General features: G+C 39.5%; 3 protein-coding genes and 1 long non-coding RNA gene across 5 annotated transcripts; 1 reads left to right on the top strand and 3 right to left on the bottom strand.

Moving 5' to 3' along the window:
- Nucleotides 1-455: 455 nt before the first annotated feature.
- On the bottom strand, nucleotides 456-7,173 carry LOC103504973. 2 transcript variants are annotated; one of them, XM_026820373.1, is made up of 4 exons: nucleotides 7,023-7,173; nucleotides 2,461-2,586; nucleotides 1,475-1,566; nucleotides 456-636 (listed from the first exon to the last, which is right to left on the bottom strand). In XM_026820373.1, the coding sequence occupies exons 2-4, from the start codon at nucleotides 2,561-2,563 to the stop codon at nucleotides 481-483; spliced, it is 351 nt and encodes a 116-aa protein (XP_026676174.1). In that variant the 5' UTR covers nucleotides 2,564-2,586; nucleotides 7,023-7,173; the 3' UTR covers nucleotides 456-480. The 2 variants fall into 2 exon arrangements, with proteins under 2 accessions (XP_026676174.1, XP_026676179.1); XM_026820378.1 differs by lacking the exons at nucleotides 2,461-2,586; nucleotides 7,023-7,173 and adding an exon at nucleotides 2,655-2,940.
- On the top strand, nucleotides 2,355-15,001 carry LOC103504953 (N(4)-(Beta-N-acetylglucosaminyl)-L-asparaginase-like). The gene is given in 7 exon segments (XM_026820278.1): nucleotides 2,355-2,445; nucleotides 4,750-4,900; nucleotides 4,984-5,088; nucleotides 8,896-9,066; nucleotides 13,544-13,810; nucleotides 13,813-14,091; nucleotides 14,943-15,001. Coding segments are annotated over 6 exon segments (1,002 nt in total). The 5' UTR covers nucleotides 2,355-2,445; nucleotides 4,750-4,779.
- On the bottom strand, nucleotides 10,231-11,179 carry LOC113465672. Its single transcript, XR_003390299.1, has 2 exons — nucleotides 10,789-11,179; nucleotides 10,231-10,480 (listed from the first exon to the last, which is right to left on the bottom strand). It is a non-coding gene; the product is annotated as an uncharacterized LOC113465672 (long non-coding RNA).
- Nucleotides 15,002-16,961: 1,960 nt separating the features above from the next.
- Nucleotides 16,962-19,929, bottom strand: LOC113465613 (zinc metalloprotease ZmpB-like). The gene is made up of 6 exons (XM_026820272.1): nucleotides 19,790-19,929; nucleotides 19,644-19,723; nucleotides 19,175-19,387; nucleotides 18,898-18,983; nucleotides 17,769-18,197; nucleotides 16,962-16,985 (listed from the first exon to the last, which is right to left on the bottom strand). The coding sequence occupies exons 1-6, from the start codon at nucleotides 19,921-19,923 to the stop codon at nucleotides 16,962-16,964; spliced, it is 966 nt and encodes a 321-aa protein (XP_026676073.1). The 5' UTR covers nucleotides 19,924-19,929.
- Between the last annotated feature and the right edge of the window lie 1,868 nt (nucleotides 19,930-21,797).

The following is a 21,797-nucleotide window of genomic DNA, read 5'->3' as shown; positions in this document are numbered from 1 at the left end:
AGCAGGTAAGTACCTATAGGTAAAACACTGTTTTCTTTAATTTACAACAAACAACTTGGGAAACACATCTGTATAATAAGAGAAGATACTTTCTTCATGAGTGTTTTAAATATTAATATCTAAATCTAAAAAATAAAGCTAATAATGGGACTTTTCAGCACAATGCCAAATGTACCTGGGCATAAATGTAGTTTTAAGTGCTGAAATGTGAAAAAAGTGATCAAAAACTTTTAAAGTTTCTGTGAATGAAAGAAACTGGTAGTTGGTAACACGTCTGGCTGTGGGTTTGATTCCCGCCTGGGGTGGATTTTATCCTCATGGAATAATGTTCATTCTCAGAACGGCTGGCTTTTTCCTATCCTGTCTTCCTTCTCTCTTGGCTATTGTGATGATAAGACCTTAGCAGATACAGAGGGAACCTCTGTCAAACCCCCCCTTTTTTAACAGTGTGCTTGTATTATTTTTTCTCCAAGTGAATATTTACCTGATGGTAGAACAGTCTCGGCAGAACACTTGGAAACACAGGCAGCAAGGAGCTACGCAGCTCCCACAGAACCGGCTATCACAGAACCAGCACTGGTTAGACTGGAGGAAATTGACTGACTTGCAACCATGGCACAGGTTTTCTTGAACCACCTGAAAGAAAGACCAGTGGTGGTTTGAAATAGGAAGTGACGGGACAGATTGCTTTTGTTTCAAGGTTTTTATTTACTAATTGTTTCACCTTGCTATGGTTTTTTATGTGCTATGGATAATATGGATCGTATTCCCCAAGTCCAATACTGCCGTGCTAAGCAAAAACACCATACCTATGTCAAAAAAATTGATTTTTGGTGCCAAATGGTTCCTATGATCCTATTTTTTTTCTTTATCCTAAACCTCTTAAAAACAACTAAAACATTTTGCTGTATATCAAAAACGTATGTTTGCCATAAGGTAGATTGAAATCTTTAAACTCAATTTCCCAAAAGTAGGGTTTTTTGACATACGGCATTTTTGCCTAGCACAGCAGAATAGGTACTGATGAAATAAACCACAATTAGGTACAGTCAGTAAAATAAATGAGATCTATTTTCCTTTTAGGAAACAGAACCGGAAATATAGCCCTTGTCAAATAGGACTTAATGTTTTGCTGTACCTATGCCAAAAACAAATGTTTGCCATATACTTAGATTGAAATCTTTAAACTCAATTTCCCAAAAGTAGGGTTTTTTGACATATGGCATTTTTGCTTAGCACAGCAGAATAGGTACTGATGAAATCAACCACAATTAGGTACAGTCAGTAAAATAAATGAGATCTATTTTCCCTTTTGGAACCTAAACTAATCCAAGATGGCACACCATTGGAATTGGTGCCATTTCTGAAACTTTTCTAAATTAGGTACACCTGTTTTTATTAGCAGGTAGTTCACTGGAACTCACTTGGAACAAGGCGCTGTTGTCAAATTGGACTATATGACAAATTTTCATACCTGGGGTTGAGTTTGACTAGTAACTTTGGTTTGATTTGATGTATCTTGTAAATGTTGAGTTGAAGCTCCAAACAGAAGACTTTTGGTCCTCTCTGGAAAATATGTTGGAAATTGATAAGTAGGTACCTACCTACCCTAAGTAGTTTGAAGAATAATTTCATCACCTAACTAGCTAACTACCTAAGAACATAACTACTACCTAAGACTAAGAACATAACTACTACCTAAGTGTTGCTTGAGTACCTACCTTTGCTAAATTTTTTCCTCAACTTTTTTTTCCACAAGTTTGTGCTTAAAATTTTTCATTAAATAGAGCAAAATTTTCTGATCAAAAATCTGGAAAATATGTTGGAAATTGATAAGTAGGTACCTACCTACCCTAAGTAGTTTGAAGAATAATTTCATCAACTAACAATCTAAGAACATAACTACTACCTAAGACCATATTATATTATTTTTCAAGCTGGATAAATTATCAAGGTGGCAACCATGTGTCCACAACTGAACATGGCTTTGAGTTTGTTTGGCTTTGTCTGAATCAACATAAAATAATAAAACACTGTCAGCATTGGTCCTCTCTGGAAAATATGTTGGAAATTGATAAGTAGGTACCTACCTACCCTAAGTAGTTTGAAGAATAATTTCATCAACTAACTAGCTAACTACCTAAGAACATAACTACTACCTAAGACCATATTATATTATTTTTCAAGCTGGATAAATTATCAAGGTGGCAGTGTAAACAAGAAGTATTATCTCTCTTTTTTCTCAATGACATCGATCCTAAAGTGTGTCCGAAACAGTCGACCGCCCGTCGATCGACGAGGGGAAACTATGTTGTTGAGGCAGAGTGGACGGTTCAGTCGACATCGATGGACGGCTGTCAGCATTTTTTGTGAAAGAAAATTTAGATTGACTTTCTTGTTTCTATTCAAAAGTTATTATAGAACTTACCAAGGATTTGAATAAAGGTAAGTACAACTTACCGTAGACTTTAGTTAGATCATCCTGTGTTGATCTCTCAAGTTCTCCCACATGAATTTTCATCTGTGGTTGAAAATCATCAAAGGGACAAAGTCGCTTCACCATTTTGAGCGTGATCTGAACCAAAATTCTTGTTTCTATTCAAAAGTTATTATAGAACTTACCAAGGATTTGAATAGAGGTAAGTACAACTTACCGTAGACTTTAGTTAGATCATCCTGTGTAGATCTCTCAAGTTCTCCCACATGAATTTTCATCTGTGGTTGAAAATCGTCAAAGGGACAAAGTCGCTTCACCATTTTGAGCGTGATCTGAACTGAACCAAACTTCACTTCACCTACAGCTGCATTGTTTTGAATGGAAAATTACTGGAAACCTGATGGATTTTCGGCGAATGTAGACACTGCAAAGTACAGACGTGTTATCAGATAACTTATCAATGAAAGCGCAACTGCAACAGACACGGAAAAAATGCAAAATCGGGGATGCGAATTTTGAAAATTCGCGGTCAACGTTTGTTTACATTGAGCTTGTAGTGCTGCCAACATGAACATTTTTCACTAAAAAGAGTGATGCATATTGCGTTCTGCTCGAAGTTTCACGGGGTTTGAAACTTGATCACAGTGATTTAACATTACTCCGTTAACTGTTGTCAGCTACCTAATACGTAGGTATCTCTATCTATCTACCTACTTGCTAAGAAAAAATCATTGTACCATCAACATTTAACATGGTTCGTTAGTTAGGTAGGTAGATAACTACCTAGCCACTCTAACCAGGTTCCTACCTGTTAACAAATCAACCTTGTCACTTAGCAGAAGGTGTAACCCGTGATGGTACTAAAAAGAGTGATGCATATTGCGTTCTGCTCGAAGTTTCACGGGGTTTGAAACTTGATCACAGTGATTTAACATTACTCCGTTAACTGTTGTCAGCTACCTAATACGTAGGTATCTCTATCTATCTACCTACTTGCTAAGAAAAAATCATTGTACCATCAGCATTTAACATGGTTCGTTAGTTAGGTAGGTAGATAACTACCTTATTTTTGTTTGCTTTGTAATTTGCTTGTTTTTAATAGCTAATATAAATGAAAAGTATAATATAAACGTGCAAACTAAAGATAAAAAAAGTAAAAAAATGAATTCAGATTATACAAGTTGCGGAAAAAAAATCAAAAATTCGAATTTCCCGCCAACTTTACACGCAAAAAGTCCGACGATGTCCTACGATGGCCCTGTTCATAACCACGGCCAACCAGGTTCCTACCTGTTAACAAATCAACCTTGTCACTTAGCAGAAGGTGTAACCCGTGATGGTGATTCAGACTCTGAAAGAAGGTACGTAGATATTGGCAGTGTTTAAGTGATAATAAATTTATTTCAGATGGTGTTAATCATATGAGATAAGGTAAGTCGGAAAGGTGAAAAACACGAGAGTACCTACTTACCTAACTCCTTAGTTTGGTAGGGATCTTAACAATTGAGGAGCTGGGTGCAAAAAGGGCAATAAATGAAAATCATCAAAAATCCTTGAAAAGTACCTATGTTTACAAAAAACGCTGTAACTCATCGAAAAAAAAGTTATCACTGCAGTTCAACCCGTTTTACGCAAAAAGGGCAAAAAATCCATGTTTCCCTTTTTGCACCCAGCTCCTCAATTATGTAGGTACCTAACCGAAATCGAAGAGAGGAAAAATTCAGTCGTTTCGAGAGGGAACCATGAAGGATACTATTCCACCCGGGCGGAAATGGAACCCGCGACCTAGTGTTAACAGGCGCTACCTTCGATACTGGGCTGGAGCATATCTACCCATTTTATTCAAAAAGGGCAAAAAATCCATGTTTCCCTTTTTGCACCCAGCTCCTCAATTATGTAGGTACCTAACCGAAATCGAAGAGAGGAAAAATCCAGTCGTTTCGTGAGGGAACCATGAAGGATAATATTCGACCAGGGCGGAAATGGAACCCGCGACTTAGTGTTAACAGGCGCTACGTTCGATACTGGCCTGGAGCATAGGTATCTACCCATTTTATTAGAAGAGTTTTTTTTTCACCGAAATCGAAGAGAGGAAAAATCCAGTCGTTTCGTGAGGGAACCATGAAGGATAATATTCGACCAGGGCGGAAATGGAACCCGCGACCTAGTGTTAACAGGCGCTACCTTCGATACTGGGCTGGAGCATATCATCTACCCATTTTATTAGAAGAGTTTTTTTTCTTCTCACCATTACCTACTTCAGGATACCTTTTCTAATGACTGCGATCTCGTACCTATTCGCATTTTCGCAGATTTCATAGCAAGATCATCAATCCAACACAATGCAAATCCTGTTACTCCTATTCATCGTCTTTCTCTCTTACGCCACCCGGGCCGCCATCATCATAGGAACCTGGTCAGGAGGGTTCCAGCAAGCAGTGCAGGCAGGCGCTGCTCAGTTAGGTCAGGGTGGGTCTAGTTTGGATGCAGTGGAGGCAGCCTGCGAGGGTTCCAGCAAGCAGTGCAGGCAGGCGCTGCTCAGTTAGGTCAGGGTGGGTCTAGTTTGGATGCAGTGGAGGCAGCCTGTAGAACTTGTGAGGAGCTACAGTGTGATGGAACCGTGGGCTATGGAGGAAGTCCGGATGAACATGGTAAGTGAATCAACTGGGTGCCCCCTTTCAGGGCCTTAGGGCCTTATTTAGGGCCCTTCCCGCTCGAGCACAATTTTTCTCCTTTACTGTATGCCAGGCTCCATTCCGCTAGCGCTCTATTTCGGGATCGTTTCACTTCACTCAATCTTCATATCCTTCCCACTGACACGACCCACCATACGGCTACTTCAATGGACACTCGTTGCTGTGTTGAAAGTCCATCTGTTAATATTTCATTTTCGTAACTTTCTAGTCCTCGCGTGTTCTTCCGTCTTTTTTCTGTGCACTTTTAGTGTCTCCCGCAGCTACTAGCTAACCTCTTCTGGGCTTTCAGCACAGCGACGAGTGTACATGATAAAGTAGTAAGTCTAAACATAGTCGACCAGCCGTCGATCGACGAGGTGATCTATGTTGTCGAGGCAGTGTGAACGGTTCAGTCGACATCAATCTATGTTGACAGCCGGTCGACTATGTGTGGACACACTTTAACAACCTTTCTGTTTCACTGCAACAGGAGAAACCACACTGGACGCGATGATAATGGATGGAGAGGACTTAATGACAAAATTTCATACCTGGGGTTGAGTTTGACTAGTAACTTTGGTTTGATTTGATGTATCTTGTAAATGTTGAGTTGAGGCTCCAAACAGAAGACTTCTGGTCCTCTCTGGAAATAGGGATGGGTAAATATTGGGTGAATCAATTCAAAGAGTTGAATATTTCAAAAGAATCGTGAATCGCGATTCTTAAATTCAAAGAATCGCGATTCTTTAAGAGTCGAGGAAAGCGTGTGGTGGGGGGAAAAAGAATCAGCTATGCTGCAATCTCATTGGTTACGAAAAGCAGCGAGAGTGATCCTGTGTGCTGTCTCTCTCTCACTACAAAAGAATCGCAATTCTTTTAGAGTCAATTCTTTGAGTCAAATATTTGAAAAGAATCGAGTTGTGGTATTCGAATATTCAAAAAGAGTCGAATATCCCATCCCTATCTGGAAAATATGTTGGAAATTGATAAGTAGGTACCTACCTACCCTAAGTAGTTTGAAGAATAATTTCATCAACTAACTACCTAAGAACATAACTAATACCTAAGACCATATTATATTATTTTTCAAGCTGGATAAATTATCAAGGTGGCAAACTCCCCTGACTGTACGGATCAGTTCAAAAACTGTCATCTCGTCGTTCAAGCAAGACTGTGCAAGTTCAAGTATTACCATCAGTCCTGTTGTCAAGCCTGCACAAGTCGAGACCAGTCTAGTCCCATTATTGAAAACTAAATATCCACTCAGCTTTTTACTTTTTAATTCTTTCGTCCCCCTAATATGTGTAAACAAGAAGTATTATCTCTCTTTTTTCTCAATGACATCGATCCTAAAGTGTGTCCGAAACAGTCGACCGCCCGTCGATCGACGAGGGGAAACTATGTTGTTGAGGCAGTTATTGTTCCATAAAATGTAATGTTATTACCAATCAAATATATAAGACCTTGTTTAGACTGCGAGAGTAAAGGGACTTTTCAGTCCTATGCTGGTAGTATAAACAAGGTATATTCTATTCTATTCTATTCTATTCTATTCTAAGACCATATTATATTATTTTTCAAGCTGGATAAATTATCAAGGTGGCAGCCATGTGTCCACAACTAAACATGGCTTTGAGTTTGTTTGGCTTTGTCTGAATCAACATAAAATAATAAAACACTGTCAGCATTTTTTGTGAAAGAAAATTTAGATTGACTTTCTTGTTTCTATTCAAAAGTTATTATAGAACTTACGAAGGATTTGAATAAAGGTAAGTACAACTTACCGTAGACTTTTGTTAGATCATCCTGTGTAGATCTCTCAAGTTCTCCCACATGAATTTTCATCTGTGGTTGAAAATCGTCAAAGGGACAAAGTCGCTTCACCATTTTGAGCGTGATTTGAACCAAACTTCACTTCACCTACAGCTGCATTGTTTTGAATGGAAAATTACTGGAAACCTGATGGATTTTCGGCGAATGTAGACACTGCAAAGTACAGACGTGTTATCAGATAACTTATCAATGAAAGCGCAACTGCAACAGACACGGAAAAAATGCAAAATCGGGGATGCGAATTTTGAAAAATCGCGGTCAACGTTTGTTTACATTGAGCTTGTAGTGCTGCCAACATGAACATTTTTCACTAAAAAGAGTGATGCATATTGCGTTCTGCTCGAAGTTTCACGGGGTTTGAAACTTGATCACAGTGATTTAACATTACTCCGTTAACTGTTGTCAGCTACCTAATACGTAGGTATCTCTATCTATCTACCTACTTGCTAAGAAAAAATCATTGTACCATCAGCATTTAACATGGTTCGTTAGTTAGGTAGGTAGATAACTACCTAGCCACTCTAACCAGGTTCCTACCTGTTAACAAATCAACCTTGTCACTTAGCAGAAGGTGTAACCCGTGATGGTGATTCAGACTCTGAAAGAAGGTACGTAGATATTGGCAGTGTTTAAGTGATAATAAATTTATTTCAGATGGTGTTAATCATATGAGATAAGGTAAGTCGGAAAGGTGAAAAACACGAGAGTACCTACTTACCTAACTCCTTAGTTTGGTTGTTTGGTAGGGATCTTAACAATTGAGGAGCTGGGTGCAAAAAGGGCAATAAATGAAAATCATCAAAAATCCTTGAAAAGTATGTTTACAAAAAACGCTGTAACTCATCGAAAAAAAAGTTATCACTGCAGTTCAACCCGTTTTACGCAAAAAGGGCAAAAAATCCATGTTTCCCTTTTTGCACCCAGCTCCTCAATTATGTAGGTACCTAACCGAAATCGAAGAGAGGAAAAATCCAGTCGTTTCGTGAGGGAACCATGAAGGATAATATTCGACCAGGGCGGAAATGGAACCCGCGACTTAGTGTTAACAGGCGCTACGTTCGATACTGGCCTGGAGCATAGGTATCTACCCATTTTATTAGAAGAGTTTTTTTTTCATCTCACCATTACCTACTTCAGGATACCTTTTCTAATGACTGCGATCTCGTACCTATTCGCATTTTCGCAGATTTCATAGCAAGATCATCAATCCAACACAATGCAAATCCTGTTACTCCTATTCATCGTCTTTCTCTCTTACGCCACCCGGGCCGCCATCATCATAGGAACCTGGTCAGGAGGGTTCCAGCAAGCAGTGCAGGCAGGCGCTGCTCAGTTAGGTCAGGGTGGGTCTAGTTTGGATGCAGTGGAGGCAGCCTGTAGAACTTGTGAGGAGCTACAGTGTGATGGAACCGTGGGCTATGGAGGAAGTCCGGATGAACATGGTAAGTGAATCAACTGGGTGCCCCCTTTCAGGGCCTTAGGGCCTTATTTAGGGCCCCTCCCCCTCGAGCACAATTTTTCTCCTCTGTATGCCAGCCTCCGAACATTTGAAGCATCCAAGAGCATGCCAGGCTCTGAAAATCATGGACACTCGTTGCTGTGTTGAAAGTCCATCCGTTAATATTTCGTTTTCGTAACTTTCTAGTCCTCGCGTGTTCTTCCGTTTTTTTTTTCTGTGCACTTTTAGTGTCTCCCGCAACTACTACCTAACCTCTTCTGGGCTTTCAGCACAGCGACGAGTTTACATGATAAAGTAAGTCTAAAAGACGGTGCCCATCATAAAGTAAGTCTAAACATAGTCGAACAGTCGTCGATCGACAAGGTGTTCTATGTTGTCGAGGCATGTGGACGGTTCAGTCGACATCGATCTATGTTGACAGCCGGTCGACTTTGTGTGGAGACTTGGACAGGTGGACACACCTTAACAACCTTTCTGTTTCACTCCAACAGGAGAAACCACACTGGACGCGATGATAATGGATGGAACACGTATGAACATAGGCGCTGTGGCGGCGCTAAGACGTGTCAAGAACGCTATAGGCGTAGCTAGGAAGGTGCTTGAGAACACGAAACATACCATGTTGGTGGGGGATCAAGCTAAACATTTTGCTGTCAGTATGGGTGAGTGATGTGACCGTGCCTGGGTGCAGCTCCCGCAGAACCGGCTATCACAGAACCAGCAATGGTTAGACTGGAGGAAATTGACTGACTTGCAACCATGGCACAGGTTTTCTTGAACCACCTGAAAGAAAGACCAGTGGTGGTTTGAAATAGGAAGTGACCAGACAGATTGCTTTTGTTCCAAGGTTTTTACTAATTGTTTCACCTTGCTATGGTTTTTATGTGCTACGGATAATGTGGATCATATTCCCCAAATCCAATACTGCCATGCTAAGCGAAAATGCTGTATGTCAAAAAAATTGATTTATAGTTTTTGGTGCCAAATGGTTTCTATGATCCTAAATTTTGATCCTACATTTTTTTCCTTTATCCTAAACCCCTTAAAAACCACAAAACGAATGTTTGCCATATACTTAGATTGAAATCTTTAAACTCAATTTCCCAAAAGTAGGGTTTTTTGACATACGGCATTTTTGCTTAGTACAGCAGAATAGGTACTGATGAAATCAACCACAATTAGGTACAGTCAGTAAAATAAATGAGATCTACCTATTTTCCCTTTTGGAATCTAAACTAATCCAAGATGGCACACCATTGGAATTGGTGCCATTTCTGAAACTTTTCTAAATTACACCTGTTTTTATTAGCAGGTAGTTCACTGGAACTCACTTGGGTAGGTTATATTCCTCGTTTGCGGCTGCGCGAGCGCAATAATTATGCTGAAAAAGCATGAAACTATGTTTCGTGTTAATATAGGCCGGGTGGTGCTACAAACTCTTGACGTTCGTGCACCTTCCACCAAACTTGATCTCTGATTTGTCCACTTCCATTTCTCTATTAAGAGCAGGAGCATATTTTCCCAGAACAATCCGATTTTAGTTCAAACTCCATTTCTATTCCAGGAGCAGGAGCCTACGCTGAGACGGGGGTCGGAGGTGCTGCCGCGACCGGGGACGGTGACATCATGATGCGATTCCTCCCCAGCTTTCTCACCGTCGAGCTCCTTCGCTCCGGCGAGGAAGTAACCGCAGCGGTGCGCACCGCAGTACAGCGCATTGCTCACTTCTATCCGGACTTCTCGGGCGCGGTGATAGGGGTGGATAAGGAGGGCCGGTATGCTGCAGCGTGTCACGGGATGCAGGAGTTTCCGTATGTTGTGGGAGAGGAAGAGAGCGGGGAGTGGAGAACGGTCGTCAAATACGTCACTTGTATCTAGACTTCTAGGCCATTGGGTCTGCGATAGTCTTACTGGACTCCGCACACTTGAATTTCGTCAGAAAAGACCCCCGTTTCAATGTCAATGTATTGTAATCTAGACCAGGGATTATTGACCCCACATACTGGACTCCATACGCAGGAATTTTGAAAAGACCCCCATTTCTATGTAATGTAATCTAGACCAGGAATTATTGACCTTTTTAAAATGGCGAACTATTGATACCAAATCCAGTTCTTTGTAGACTTCTCGTACTTTTTGGATTTAGATATTAACCACTTCATCCAGCATTTTGAATCCACATTATCAACCAATATTCAGATTGAAAATTACTAAACTTGTGGATTGACGTGAAGAAAAGTTAAGCTGTGTCCACACATAGGCAACCGCGTCGATCGACAAGGTGAATCTATGTTGTCGAGGCCGTGTAAGGTGTCAGTCGACGTCGATCGACGAGGTCGACTGTGTGAACGAAGGGGTCGACTGTGTGTAGACACAGCTTTAACCCCACATACTGGACTCCATACGCAGGAATTTTGAAAAGACCCCCATTTCTATGTAATGTAATCTAGACCAGGAATTATTGACCTTTTCAAAATGGCGGACTATTGATACCAAATCCAGTTCTTTGTAGACTTCTCGTACTTTTTGGATTTAGATATTAACCACTTCATCCAGCATTTTGAATCCACATTATCAACCAATATTCAGATTGAAAATTACTAAACTTGTAGATTGACGTGAAGAAAAGTTAAGCTGTGTCCACACATTCACATAGGCAACCGCGTCTATCGACAAGGTGAATCTATGTTGTCGAGGCCGTGTAAGGTGTCAGTCGACGTCGCGGGGTCGACTGTGTGATCGACGGGGTCGACTGTGTGTAGACACAGTTTTAAAGGTATCCAAGGTGAATCTATGTTGTCGAGGCCGTGTAAGGTGTCAGTCGACGTCGCGGGGTCGACTGTGTGATCGACGGGGTCGACTGTGTGTAACCACAGGTATTATGAACGTACTTCTTCGTGAGTATTATCACAATATTAGGAGACTATAATATGTGAGGTGCTCTACTTGATTCAAGTGCTTTTTATATGACAAAACTTGACCCATAAAGAAATTGTCACGGTTTTAGTACCAAAAGATTTATTTGACAACTGATGATCGAGAGATTGTCAGTAGTCCTCAAGTTGATACCGATGGCTCATAAAACGGTTTATCAAGAAAGTCAAGTACCTAGGTAGCCGTTTCTGGCGTATAAATAGCATCGCTTTGGAGTAAGAGCACTAGTGTTTCTTTTTTATTAGAAGTGCGAAGCTAGTTTGATCCATAAAGGGAGTAAGTCTATAAAGTCTTTAACCAGAGTTCTTTTCAATTGCCAGGTATTCTTTCTAATCAACCAACAACATGGCTTTCCTGATGGGACAATTCATCTGTTTGGCCGTTCTCATGTTTATCGTGTCTACAAGCTGGGCCCGTGTTAATCAACCAACAACATGGCTTTCCTGATGGGACAATTCATCTGTTTGGCCGTTCTCATGTTTATCGTGTCTACAAGCTGGGCCCGTGCTCTATCAGACAGGTCAGAACTCTTTTCAGTCCGAATTCAAGATGACGAAACTTCGAAGAAAATAGTAGATTGTTGGTGTCATGCTATGGAGAAAAAGTTCAAGACTGGACCTCTACCTTGTGACGAGATTTACAACGATATTGTCGAGGACGACTTTGACGCCCTGTCCAAATTACTCAAGTCTAAAGGTATCAATGTGGAGAATGAAGCTACAGCTAAGTGTGTGTTAAACATGTTGGATGTTTGTGAGAAAAAGTACTTAGTAGATTGTTGGTGTCATGCTATGGAGAAAAAGTTCAAGACTGGACCTCTACCTTGTGACGAGATTTACAACGATATTGTCGAGGAAAACTCTGACGCCCTGTCCAAATTACTCAAGTCTAAAGGTATCAATGTGGAGGATAAAGCTACAGCTAGGTGTTTGTTACACATGTTGGATGTTTGTGAGAAAAACTACCCAGGATCAAATGTTCCGCCGGAACACACCTTTGTTCCGGTTTTTTTCCAAATCTAGGGAAAATACGGGAACTGACTAATAAACAGAAAAAATTACAAAAAAAAAAGTTTAAAAAGATAGGTAGTTGTGTACGAAAAACACAAAAACCCGCGAGTCAAGTAGGTATTTTTTCAGCCTTTTAGCATGTGATTTTTAGTAACACGGATTCAAAAACGGATTATTTGTAATTTAGTACCTATCCTTGGGTAAAGCAGTTTTACCCAAGGATAGGTACAAGGATGTTTTTATTTCGAATTACTTCATTGGTATTTGTTCTTTTTTTTTTATTTGATGCAAAATAGTTTTTTTGTGTTTGGGGAGGGAGGGAGGGGGGGGTGCATGCCTTTGTTCCGGGTAAAAATCGGGAAATCCGTATTTTTTCACCATTTTGCTAGTTTGTTCCGTATATCCCCAAAAAAAAGTTGGCAACCCTAATCAATTCCCACCTGGGGTGTGCCTACTTCATTTTCAACAGATAATTTATTTACACACTAAGCAACAAGGCCATTTGTGGACCTCAACATATAAGATTTCTTCTCAAAACAGCTGGCTTTCTCCTATCCCGTCTTCTTCTCTTTGCTTTTAAGGTGATAGGATTATTTCCTACAGAATCCATTGAGTGATGTGACCGTGCTTGGGTTTCAACATCGGCTTCAGTTGTAGCCGAATAGTGATGGCAGGAAAAAGAAAGGATACAACTTTTTTTTTCTGCCATACACCGGGGTGATAGTCTCTAGGTCAAAGAAATCCCTTTGAAAAAAGTCAACTAGCTAGCCTAGGAATGTACTGTTGCATAGCTTTGTTATTAATTGTAACCGGTTGGGGAATTGTTTAGAATAGAATAGAATAGAATATAATCCCTTTGAAAAAAGTCAACTAGCTAGCCTAGGAATGTACTGTTGCATAGCTTTGTTATTAATTGTAACCGGTTGGGGAATTGTTTAGGTGTTTCTTAACCTTCTGGTTAGGGTTAGCTGTTCTCCTCCCTGTTTAATTGTCTATAGTCCGAGTCCCATAGTTAGACACTAGTCTACTCCCTGTTCAACGTCCCCTAACCAGACAATGGTCTCTAGGCCATACACCGGGGTTAAGGGGGATTTAGCTAAAAATATCCCGCTTTCATGAAAGTAAAGGAAAACTCCTCTATAAAGTCCAAACCTTTCCCCTCAGCCCACCTAAATTTTCCTCATTTTCTAACCAGGATTTCCCGAGGAGTCGTTGACCACTCCAGATTCGAAGCACAAGTGGAGAGCCTGGAGAGACAATAGGTGTCAACCCAACTTTTGGACATCCGTCAAACCCGACCCGAAAACCAGTTGTGGGCCATACAAGCCGCTAAGCTTTGCGCATAGACTGGATAAGGACACGGATTCGAATGCGGACATTGGTCAATACAACCATGATACTATCGGAGTGGTCGCTATTGATGCCAGAGGAGATATAGCAGCGGGCACGAGTACTAATGGGATTCGAAGCACAAGTGGAGAGCCTGGAGAGACAATAGGTGTCAACCCAACTTTTGGACATCCGTCAAACCCGACCCGAAAACCAGTTGCGGGCCATATAAGCCGCTAAGCTTTGCGCATAGACTGGATAGAGACACGGATTCGAATGTGGACATTGGTCAATACAACCATGATACTATCGGAGTGGTCGCTATTGATGCCAGAGGAGATATAGCAGCGGGCACCAGTACTAATGGAGCGAATCATAAGATCCCTGGCAGAGTGGGAGACTCACCTATTCCAGGTAAGGCCAGCCACTCACTATCAGGTCTACCTGAGACCTGATGAGCACACACACTATCAGGTAGACCTGACAGGTACGGCTGAAAAGGTCCGCCTGTCAGGTCTACCTAATACTTGATAGTGAGTAGCTGGCCTAAGAGATGGAATCTCTAATCTCGGTGGCGTAGTGGGTAGTGGGTAAGGCCAGCCACTCACTATCAGGTCTACCTGAGACCTGATGAGCACACACACTATCAGGTAGAACTGACAGGTACGGCTGAAAAGGTCTGTCAGGTCTACCTGAATAAAATGTTCTTTTGGAATAAATCCCTTTAAGTACTAGAGTACTTTTAGGGAATTCTTCTTCATTATTTTTCTTCTTAAATTTGAGTGGCTGGCCTAAGAGATGGAATCTCTAATCTCGGTGGCGTAGTGGGCAAGATGTTTTATCTGATAGCATTTTTATCTCCTCGTTTATCCATATTATTCCCATAGAACAGTCCGTTCATAGGTTATATTCCTCGTTTGCGGCTGCGCGAGCGCAATAATTATGCTGAAAAAGCATGAAACTATGTTTCGTGTTAATATAGGCCGGGCGGTGCTACAAACTCTTGACGTTCGTGCGCCTTCCACCAAACTTGATCTCTGATTTGTCCACTTCCATTTCTCTATTAAGAGCAGGAGCATATTATTTTCCCAGAACAATCCGATTTTAGTTCAAACTTGCGGTGCTACAAACTCTTGACGTTCGTGCGCCTTCCACCAAACTTGATCTCTGATTTGTCCACTTCCATTTCTCTATTAAGAGCAGGATCATATTTTCCCAGAACAATCCGATTTTAGTTCAAAGTTCAAACTCCATTTCTATTCCAGGAGCAGGAGCCTACGCTGAGACGGGGGTCGGAGGTGCTGCCGCTTCTAAAATGTCATAAAAAAACGTCATATTTTAGGCATTTTGAGCCAAAATTTACGAAAAAGTCCTAAAAATATCTTGCATTTTTTTTTAACCTGAGCAGGACGATCTTACATTTTTTTTTTTTTGCCTGAGCAGCGACGATACTTATTGCTTGAGGAGCGCCGATAGTCACTTTGTCCACAATCTCATACTGTTCTTCAACAATCAATAAAGTATAACCTCCTTGTAACTTTCTGTACCTACCCCTTTAATACTTACTTTTTTTTTCATTGAAGTTCTTAGAGCTAATCTACTTTTAGTATATTGGGTTATGTGTAAGTATTTTTGAAAAATAAACGTCATATTTGACGAAAATAAGAGTCATATTTCACGAAAAATAAACGTCATAAAGTCATATTTTTAGAGTCATATTTTAAGAAAAATAAACGTCATATTTGAAGGACTCTGCAACAGACCGAAATTTGGAGTGACATTATCAGAAATTCTCGATGACATGGTACCTAAATGGTATTATCTAGGCGCACGGTAGTGCCCCAGGCCAAGTTCCGGCTACAGCACGCCAGTGTGTAGGTATATTACACGAAATATTTCGACGCATTTTCACCCCTATCATAACTCCGTTAACCCTTATGTGCATGATTTTTTCTTTTTTGCCGAAAAAAATATATGTGTTGCCTTAGAGAATTCTAAGATACCCATTCTTTTTATTTTATTTTTATCTGGGCCCGTGCTCTATCAGACAGGTCAGAACTCTTTTCAGTCCGAATTCAAGATGACGAAACTTCGAAGAAAATAGTAGATTGTTGGTGTCATGCTATGGAGAAAAAGTTCAAGACTGGACCTCTACCTTGTGACGAGATTTACGAAGATATTGTCGAGGACAACTCTGACGCCCTGTTCAAATTACTCAAGTCTAAAGGTATCAATTTGGAGGATGAAGCTACAGCTAAGTGTGTGTTAAACATGTTGGATGTTTGTAAGAAAAACAGTAGATTGTTGGTGTCATGCTATGGAGAAAAAGTTCAAGACTGGACCTCTACCTTGTGACGAGATTTACAACGATATTGTCGAGGACAAGTCTGACGCCCTGTTAAAATTACTCAAGTCTAAAGGTATCAATGTGGAGGATAAAGCTACAGCTAAGTGTTTGTTATACATGTTGGATGTTTGTGAGAAAAAATACCCAGAAGTATCCAAAAGGGTAAGTAATGACATGTCTACAAAATTGAGCTTATTCCGAATTAACAATGATGATGTCTTGAGGAATATTTCCGATTGTTGGTGTCATGCTGCCGAGGATAAATTCAAGACAACTTTGCCTTGCGATAAAACAATGATGATGTCTTGAGGAATATTTCCGATTGTTGGTGTCATGCTGCCGAGGATAAATTCAAGACAACTTTGCCTTGCGATAATAATCATAAAGGAATTTTATCAGTCGTTCTCGCGTTAATTACTAGACTAGTGATGCACGCGAAACGAATTGGTTGTTTAAAGGGACAGACTTCATCCAAACTTCAAAATATTCGGGGATGCGGCTTTGGGATATAAGATGTAAGGCAGTTTATTGTTTGAATTGCAAATACCTTTTTTTAAGGTTTTACAGAGGGAACTATAACTGCTAAGGTCTTATTGTCCCGAAATCGAAGAGAGAAGGAAGACAGGATAGAAGAAAGCCAGCCGTTCCGATAACGAACTTTATTTTTACTTTTTTGGGATAAAATCCGAATCGAACGCGCGACCTAGCGCTTATAAGGCAGACGCGCTACCCTCCAAGCTAACTAGGCTGACCTCCTTTGGTTCCCCTATTAATGTCATTATTACCTTTCCTTTCCAGGTGCGGCGATATTTATTAATGTTGGGAAATTAAAAAGACACTGTCGCTAAATTCTTTAATATTGATTCGTTAGGTAAAATAGATCGAATAGAAATGAAGTTGAAACTGAAAGTAGTTAAGATCTTGGAAACACTAGGAGTTATTTGATTTGTACTTTTCCTGGCTGAAGAGATATATTAATGTTGGGAAATTAAAAAGACACTGTCGCTAAATTCTTTAATATTGATTCGTTAGGTAAAATAGATCGAATAGAAATGAAGTTAAAACTGAAAGTAGTTAAGATCTTGGAAACACTAGGAGTTATTTGATTTGTACTTTTCCTGGCTGAAGAGATTTCTTGGAAAATTTCCTAAAAGCTCCTACTGACAGATAAATTAATAAGCTACTTGAAGAGTGATGAAAAGGGGAAAGTGTTGAAAATCTAATATTTGGTGGAAAAAAAAACGTGGTAATTATGCAGAAGAGCAGAAGTCACGTCCGTGGAAAAGAAAAGCTCCTTTTTGTATTTAACCTAACCCTATAACACTAATCACTGCTCTAATTGTGAAAACTCCTTCTTGCGTTTAACCTAACCTTATAATAATACTGGTCACTGCTTGTTTGTGCCAGTTCCTTTGGTAGCAATATTCCACAGACGTGAAGCTCCTACTGACAGATAAATTAATAAGCTACTTGAAGAGTGATGAAAAGGGGAAAGTGTTGAAAATCTAATATTTGGTGGAAAAAAACGTGGTAATTATGCAGAAGTCACGTCCGTGGAAAAGAAAAGCTCCTTTTTGTATTTAACCTAACCCTATAACACTAATCACTGCTCTAATTGTGAAAACTCCTTCTTGCGTTTAACCTAACCTTATAATAATACTGGTCACTGCTTGTTTGTGCCAGTTCCTTTGGTAGCAATATTCCACAGACGTGCCTTCTGCACAAGTACCAAAAAGGTACCTACCTCATTCATAATATCCGGAATCAAACATTCCCCATCATCGTCATACAGGGTCTCCCAGTCACACTCGTCCGGATTGAGATTGTCAGGAGGAACCGTAGATTTGGCCGGCGCAGGTTTAGTAGGAGTGGATGACCCGGTAGATTTGCTAGAAGTTGTGGGCGATGAAACGTCGGATTTTTCAGAAACCGGTTTTGAAATCGCTGGATCAGCTGCTGACTGAACCGATTTTACTTCAGAAATCGGTTTCGAAATCACTGATTCAGCAGAAACTTTTTCCGTAGGTGAGTGGCTGATTAACGGTGCTTTTGATTCAATGGGTGACTCAGGGACGGATACCGGTTCCATAGGTGACTTGTTGCTTGCTGAATCATCAATGGAACCAGATGCTGATTCGACACATTTGGAGTCCAAAATCAGTTTTACTTCAGACTCTGGTTGTTTGGAAGATGTTGATTCAAATTTGCCTCAGTTCTTCTCATATGGAAAATGATACAGAGTCGTAATTTATGGTACCTATGATTTCTCAGCAACAACTTAACATTAATATTTTGAACAAAAAGAAATGAATGTTTTTAAAAACCTAAACCACAAGAATGATTCCTTTAACATTTTTCATTAAATAAGAAAATTTATGAACCAAGGTCTCTTCAACCCCATCTAATTTAAATGTAAACAAATGTGTGTGTGTGTCCCGAGACCCCTCCACTTTGGGTAATTTGGGACAGAGTTCAGGCATCTCTGCAAGTTTGGAATATATTTTTGAAAATGTGATGTAGTTAGTCTGACAGTGTACACTTCACACAGTGATGGAGGGTATGGCCTTGTCTTATTAGAGTTATTCACAGAAGTGTGTGGTGCTGATTCACTCAATTCACAGTCAGCAATTGGTTCCTGTGTTATTTTATCACATAGACTACATAGAGCGTCAGAAACTGGATTGGAGATGGTATCTTGTTTTGTTGCATTTGATTGACTAAGCGTCGATTCAGACATTGTTTCCTGCTTCGTATTATTGGAAAAGGAATCATTTTTAACTGGTAGCGTTTCTATGAGCCTCACTTTGTTAGGTACTTCACCACTTCCATCCGTTACTTTAATAACAGTGCAAGGTTCATTCCCTTAGCCTCACTTTGTTAGGTACTTCACCACTTCCATCCGTTACTTTAATAACAGTGCAAGGTTCATTCCCTTTACTCACTTCTGTTATATCGTTGCCTATATCATTTGTGTTATCTTGTGATGAAGGTACATTGGACTCTTTGCTGACATCTTCAGGACATTCGTTTATGCTATGTTCACACTCCATAAAATCATCAGGAGTAACACTTTGTGTGTTACTTTCATTAAAGTTCTTCCTAGAATGGATAATCTCTGATTCTAAATTACCGCTCTCTTCTGCTTTATGCCTATATCATTTGTGTTATCTTGCGATGAAGGTACATTGGACTCTTTGCTGACATCTTCAGGACATTCGTTTATGCTATGTTCACATTCCATAAAATCATCTGGAGGAACACTTTGTGTGTTACTTTCATTAAAGTTCTTCCTAGAATGGACGATCTCTGATTCTAAACTACCGCTCTCTTCTGCTTTGGGAGTATTGACTTGAGTATTGTCAAATTTAGCCGTAGGATCACTTGAACCATTTTTAATTTTACTTTCCTGTATCAAGTCCTCACTCGTATCCATTTTATCATCATTAACTTTCATTAAAGTTCTTCCTAGAATGGATAATCTCTGATTCTAAATTACCGCTCTCTTCTGCTTTAGGAGTATTGACTTGAGTATTGTAAAATTCAGTCGTAGGATCACTTGAACCAGTGTTCATTTCTTTACTTTCCTGAATGAAGTCCTCACTCGTATCCATTTTGTCAAATTTAGCCGTAGGATCACTTGAACCATTTTTAATTTTACTTTCCTGTATCAAGTCCTCACTCGTATCCATTTTATCATCAGGATCACTTGAACCAGTGTTAATTTCTTTACTTTCCTGTATGAAGTCCTCACTCGTATCCATTTTATTATCTATTTCATGAGAATTATGATCCATGTTCACATGAGTAGCACCATCTATTGCATTAACACCTAGAGAAGTCTCATTGGTTGTACACGAGTCTCGAGTGTTCAATTCACAGGTTATGTGTATGTCCTTCATTTCGGGACGAGTTAGTCCAAATAAACAAACTTTTCAAATAAAACATGCATTTCAAAAATATCGTCTATACATAATTTGACTTCCTTTTTTCCCCTTCAATATTTTCTTTTCTACACTTGAGTCAATTTTTCAATTCCAACTGAACCGAAAAGATCTTCCCTTACTTACTTCTGAGGTAGTAGTTAAGAATAGGTATTTCTAGAGGCACATGGGACGACTTTGTATCATTAAGGATTGGAATATGAGTATCTTTAGCTAAGGTATTCGATGAACTTTCAATACGGTTGTCTTCATTGACTAAGGCAGTGTGTTCGACACTCGTAAAATTTTCAGAAGCAAGAAAATAAAAACGACAGGTTTAAAATAAGGTACAAAAATAAAACACAATACACTTCTTAATTTCAACATACTTTGCACTTCTTAATTTCAACGGAAGCACAAGAACATAAGGCAAAATACCTTCCCATCTTAACTTCGTACACAAAAAACCCACTCCGAAGGGCAAACAGCCCTAAAGGATGGGTTAAGCTTCTACGAATCTTTCCGACTTGAATCTCCGGATTTCAAATAAAACCTACGAAAATATATCACTTTTTAATAAAACTAGCTAGGTTATTGCAACAATATAGGTATAACAATATAAGTTCTCATTTATCTCATGTACTTGGATAATTTTTTGATACAATTATAGGTACTTGATGAAAGAAATGATATAATTTTACTTAGGTAGGTAACTTATTTTTACTGTTGATAAAACAATAAGCAAGAGAACGACCGCGGATCTAGACTTGGCTTAGTCTAGGGTCTGTGAGCTTATGTGTGATAAGCAGAGTCCTTCAAACGTCATAATGTCATGACGCAATTCGGGTGTTGACATCGTAGTGCAGTTTGTGTGCTTGTGGGTGGAATGTGATTGACTGTTGAAGCTGTAGTGGTGGTTGTGTGTGTCCATGTATTCATTGTTTGAGGGTATGTGTTTGTTTGGGGTGTGAATGACCCTGTATAATTGTGATTGGAATTTGGTAATCCCTGTGTATAGGTAGGTGCTACAGTTGTGTTGTGTATTGCAGAGGGTATTTGGTATACTGTTGATAACGTTTGTGGTGCGTAAGTACCTGATTGAGTGAATTGGGTGGTGTTGTAAGTAGCTAAAGTTCAAGTTAGGTAGAGTAGGTAGGTTATCAGGTAGACCTACGCATGTATGATGGAAGCTACTTTGGCATTGACGACATGTGATGCGGCTTCGTTCGCGTGAACTGGTACTGATACTTGTTTTGATAAGGAAGGTGCCGGGTTCGATTCCCGTAGTATTTTGTTTTAAGATTAAATAGTAGGATAAGATTATTATTATTTTTAAATATATAATTTGATTAAAGAGATAGGTGAAGGCTCATGTTTGAGATTTGCAAGATTAAATATGAGGCTTTGGATACAGTTATGTATCAAACGCCCCTTTTTAGAATCAAATTATATATTTAAGGAAGAGGTAAAAAAAGTAAAAATGTAAAAAATATTAATTATTAAGCCTGACTAATATATAATTTGATTAAAGAGATAGGTGAAGGCTCATGTTTGAGATTTGCAAGATTAAATATGAGGCTTTGGATACAGTTATGTATCAATAACAACTACCTGATAATTATTATTCAATACTGTTGTTGAACTAATGATTATTATTTGTTATTGCTGGACCATATTGATTGACATTTTGGACTCCGGACGTTCTTGCTCCTTTGTTCTTTTGGCAGGTAGGTATTTCACCTTGGAGGTATTGTTGGGAAAAATATAAAGAAGCTAAAAAATTGATATGTAAAAAACAATAAAAAATTGTTATTTATTTTAAGTAAAAAGGTAAAATAATAATAATAATAAAA

The sequence above is a fragment of the Diaphorina citri genome, unplaced genomic scaffold (genome assembly GCF_000475195.1).
Source record: "Diaphorina citri unplaced genomic scaffold, Diaci psyllid genome assembly version 1.1 scaffold8, whole genome shotgun sequence".
Classification (NCBI taxonomy): domain Eukaryota; kingdom Metazoa; phylum Arthropoda; class Insecta; order Hemiptera; family Psyllidae; genus Diaphorina; species Diaphorina citri.
This window is presented reverse-complemented; position numbering and strand designations above follow the sequence as displayed.

Excerpts from the sequence above, each read along its gene's own strand:
- LOC103504973 (XM_026820373.1), bottom strand. The coding sequence starts at position 2,563 with ATGGTGAAGCGACTTTGTCCCTTTGATGATTTTCAACCACAGATGAAA. Across the intron at positions 1,567-2,460 it reads TGATCTAACTAAAGTCTACG|AGAGGACCAAAAGTCTTCTG; the intron begins GTAAGTTGTACT and ends CATATTTTCCAG. Across the intron at positions 637-1,474 it reads CTAGTCAAACTCAACCCCAG|GTGGTTCAAGAAAACCTGTG; the intron begins GTATGAAAATTT and ends TCTTTCTTTCAG.
- LOC113465613 (XM_026820272.1), bottom strand. The coding sequence starts at position 19,923 with ATGAAGGACATACACATAACCTGTGAATTGAACACTCGAGACTCGTGT. Across the intron at positions 19,724-19,789 it reads AATTCTCATGAAATAGATAA|TGATGATAAAATGGATACGA; the intron begins TAAAATGGATAC and ends TTCAAGTGATCC. Across the intron at positions 18,198-18,897 it reads GTGGTGAAGTACCTAACAAA|TCTGAAGTAAAACTGATTTT; the intron begins GTGAGGCTAAGG and ends AAACAACCAGAG.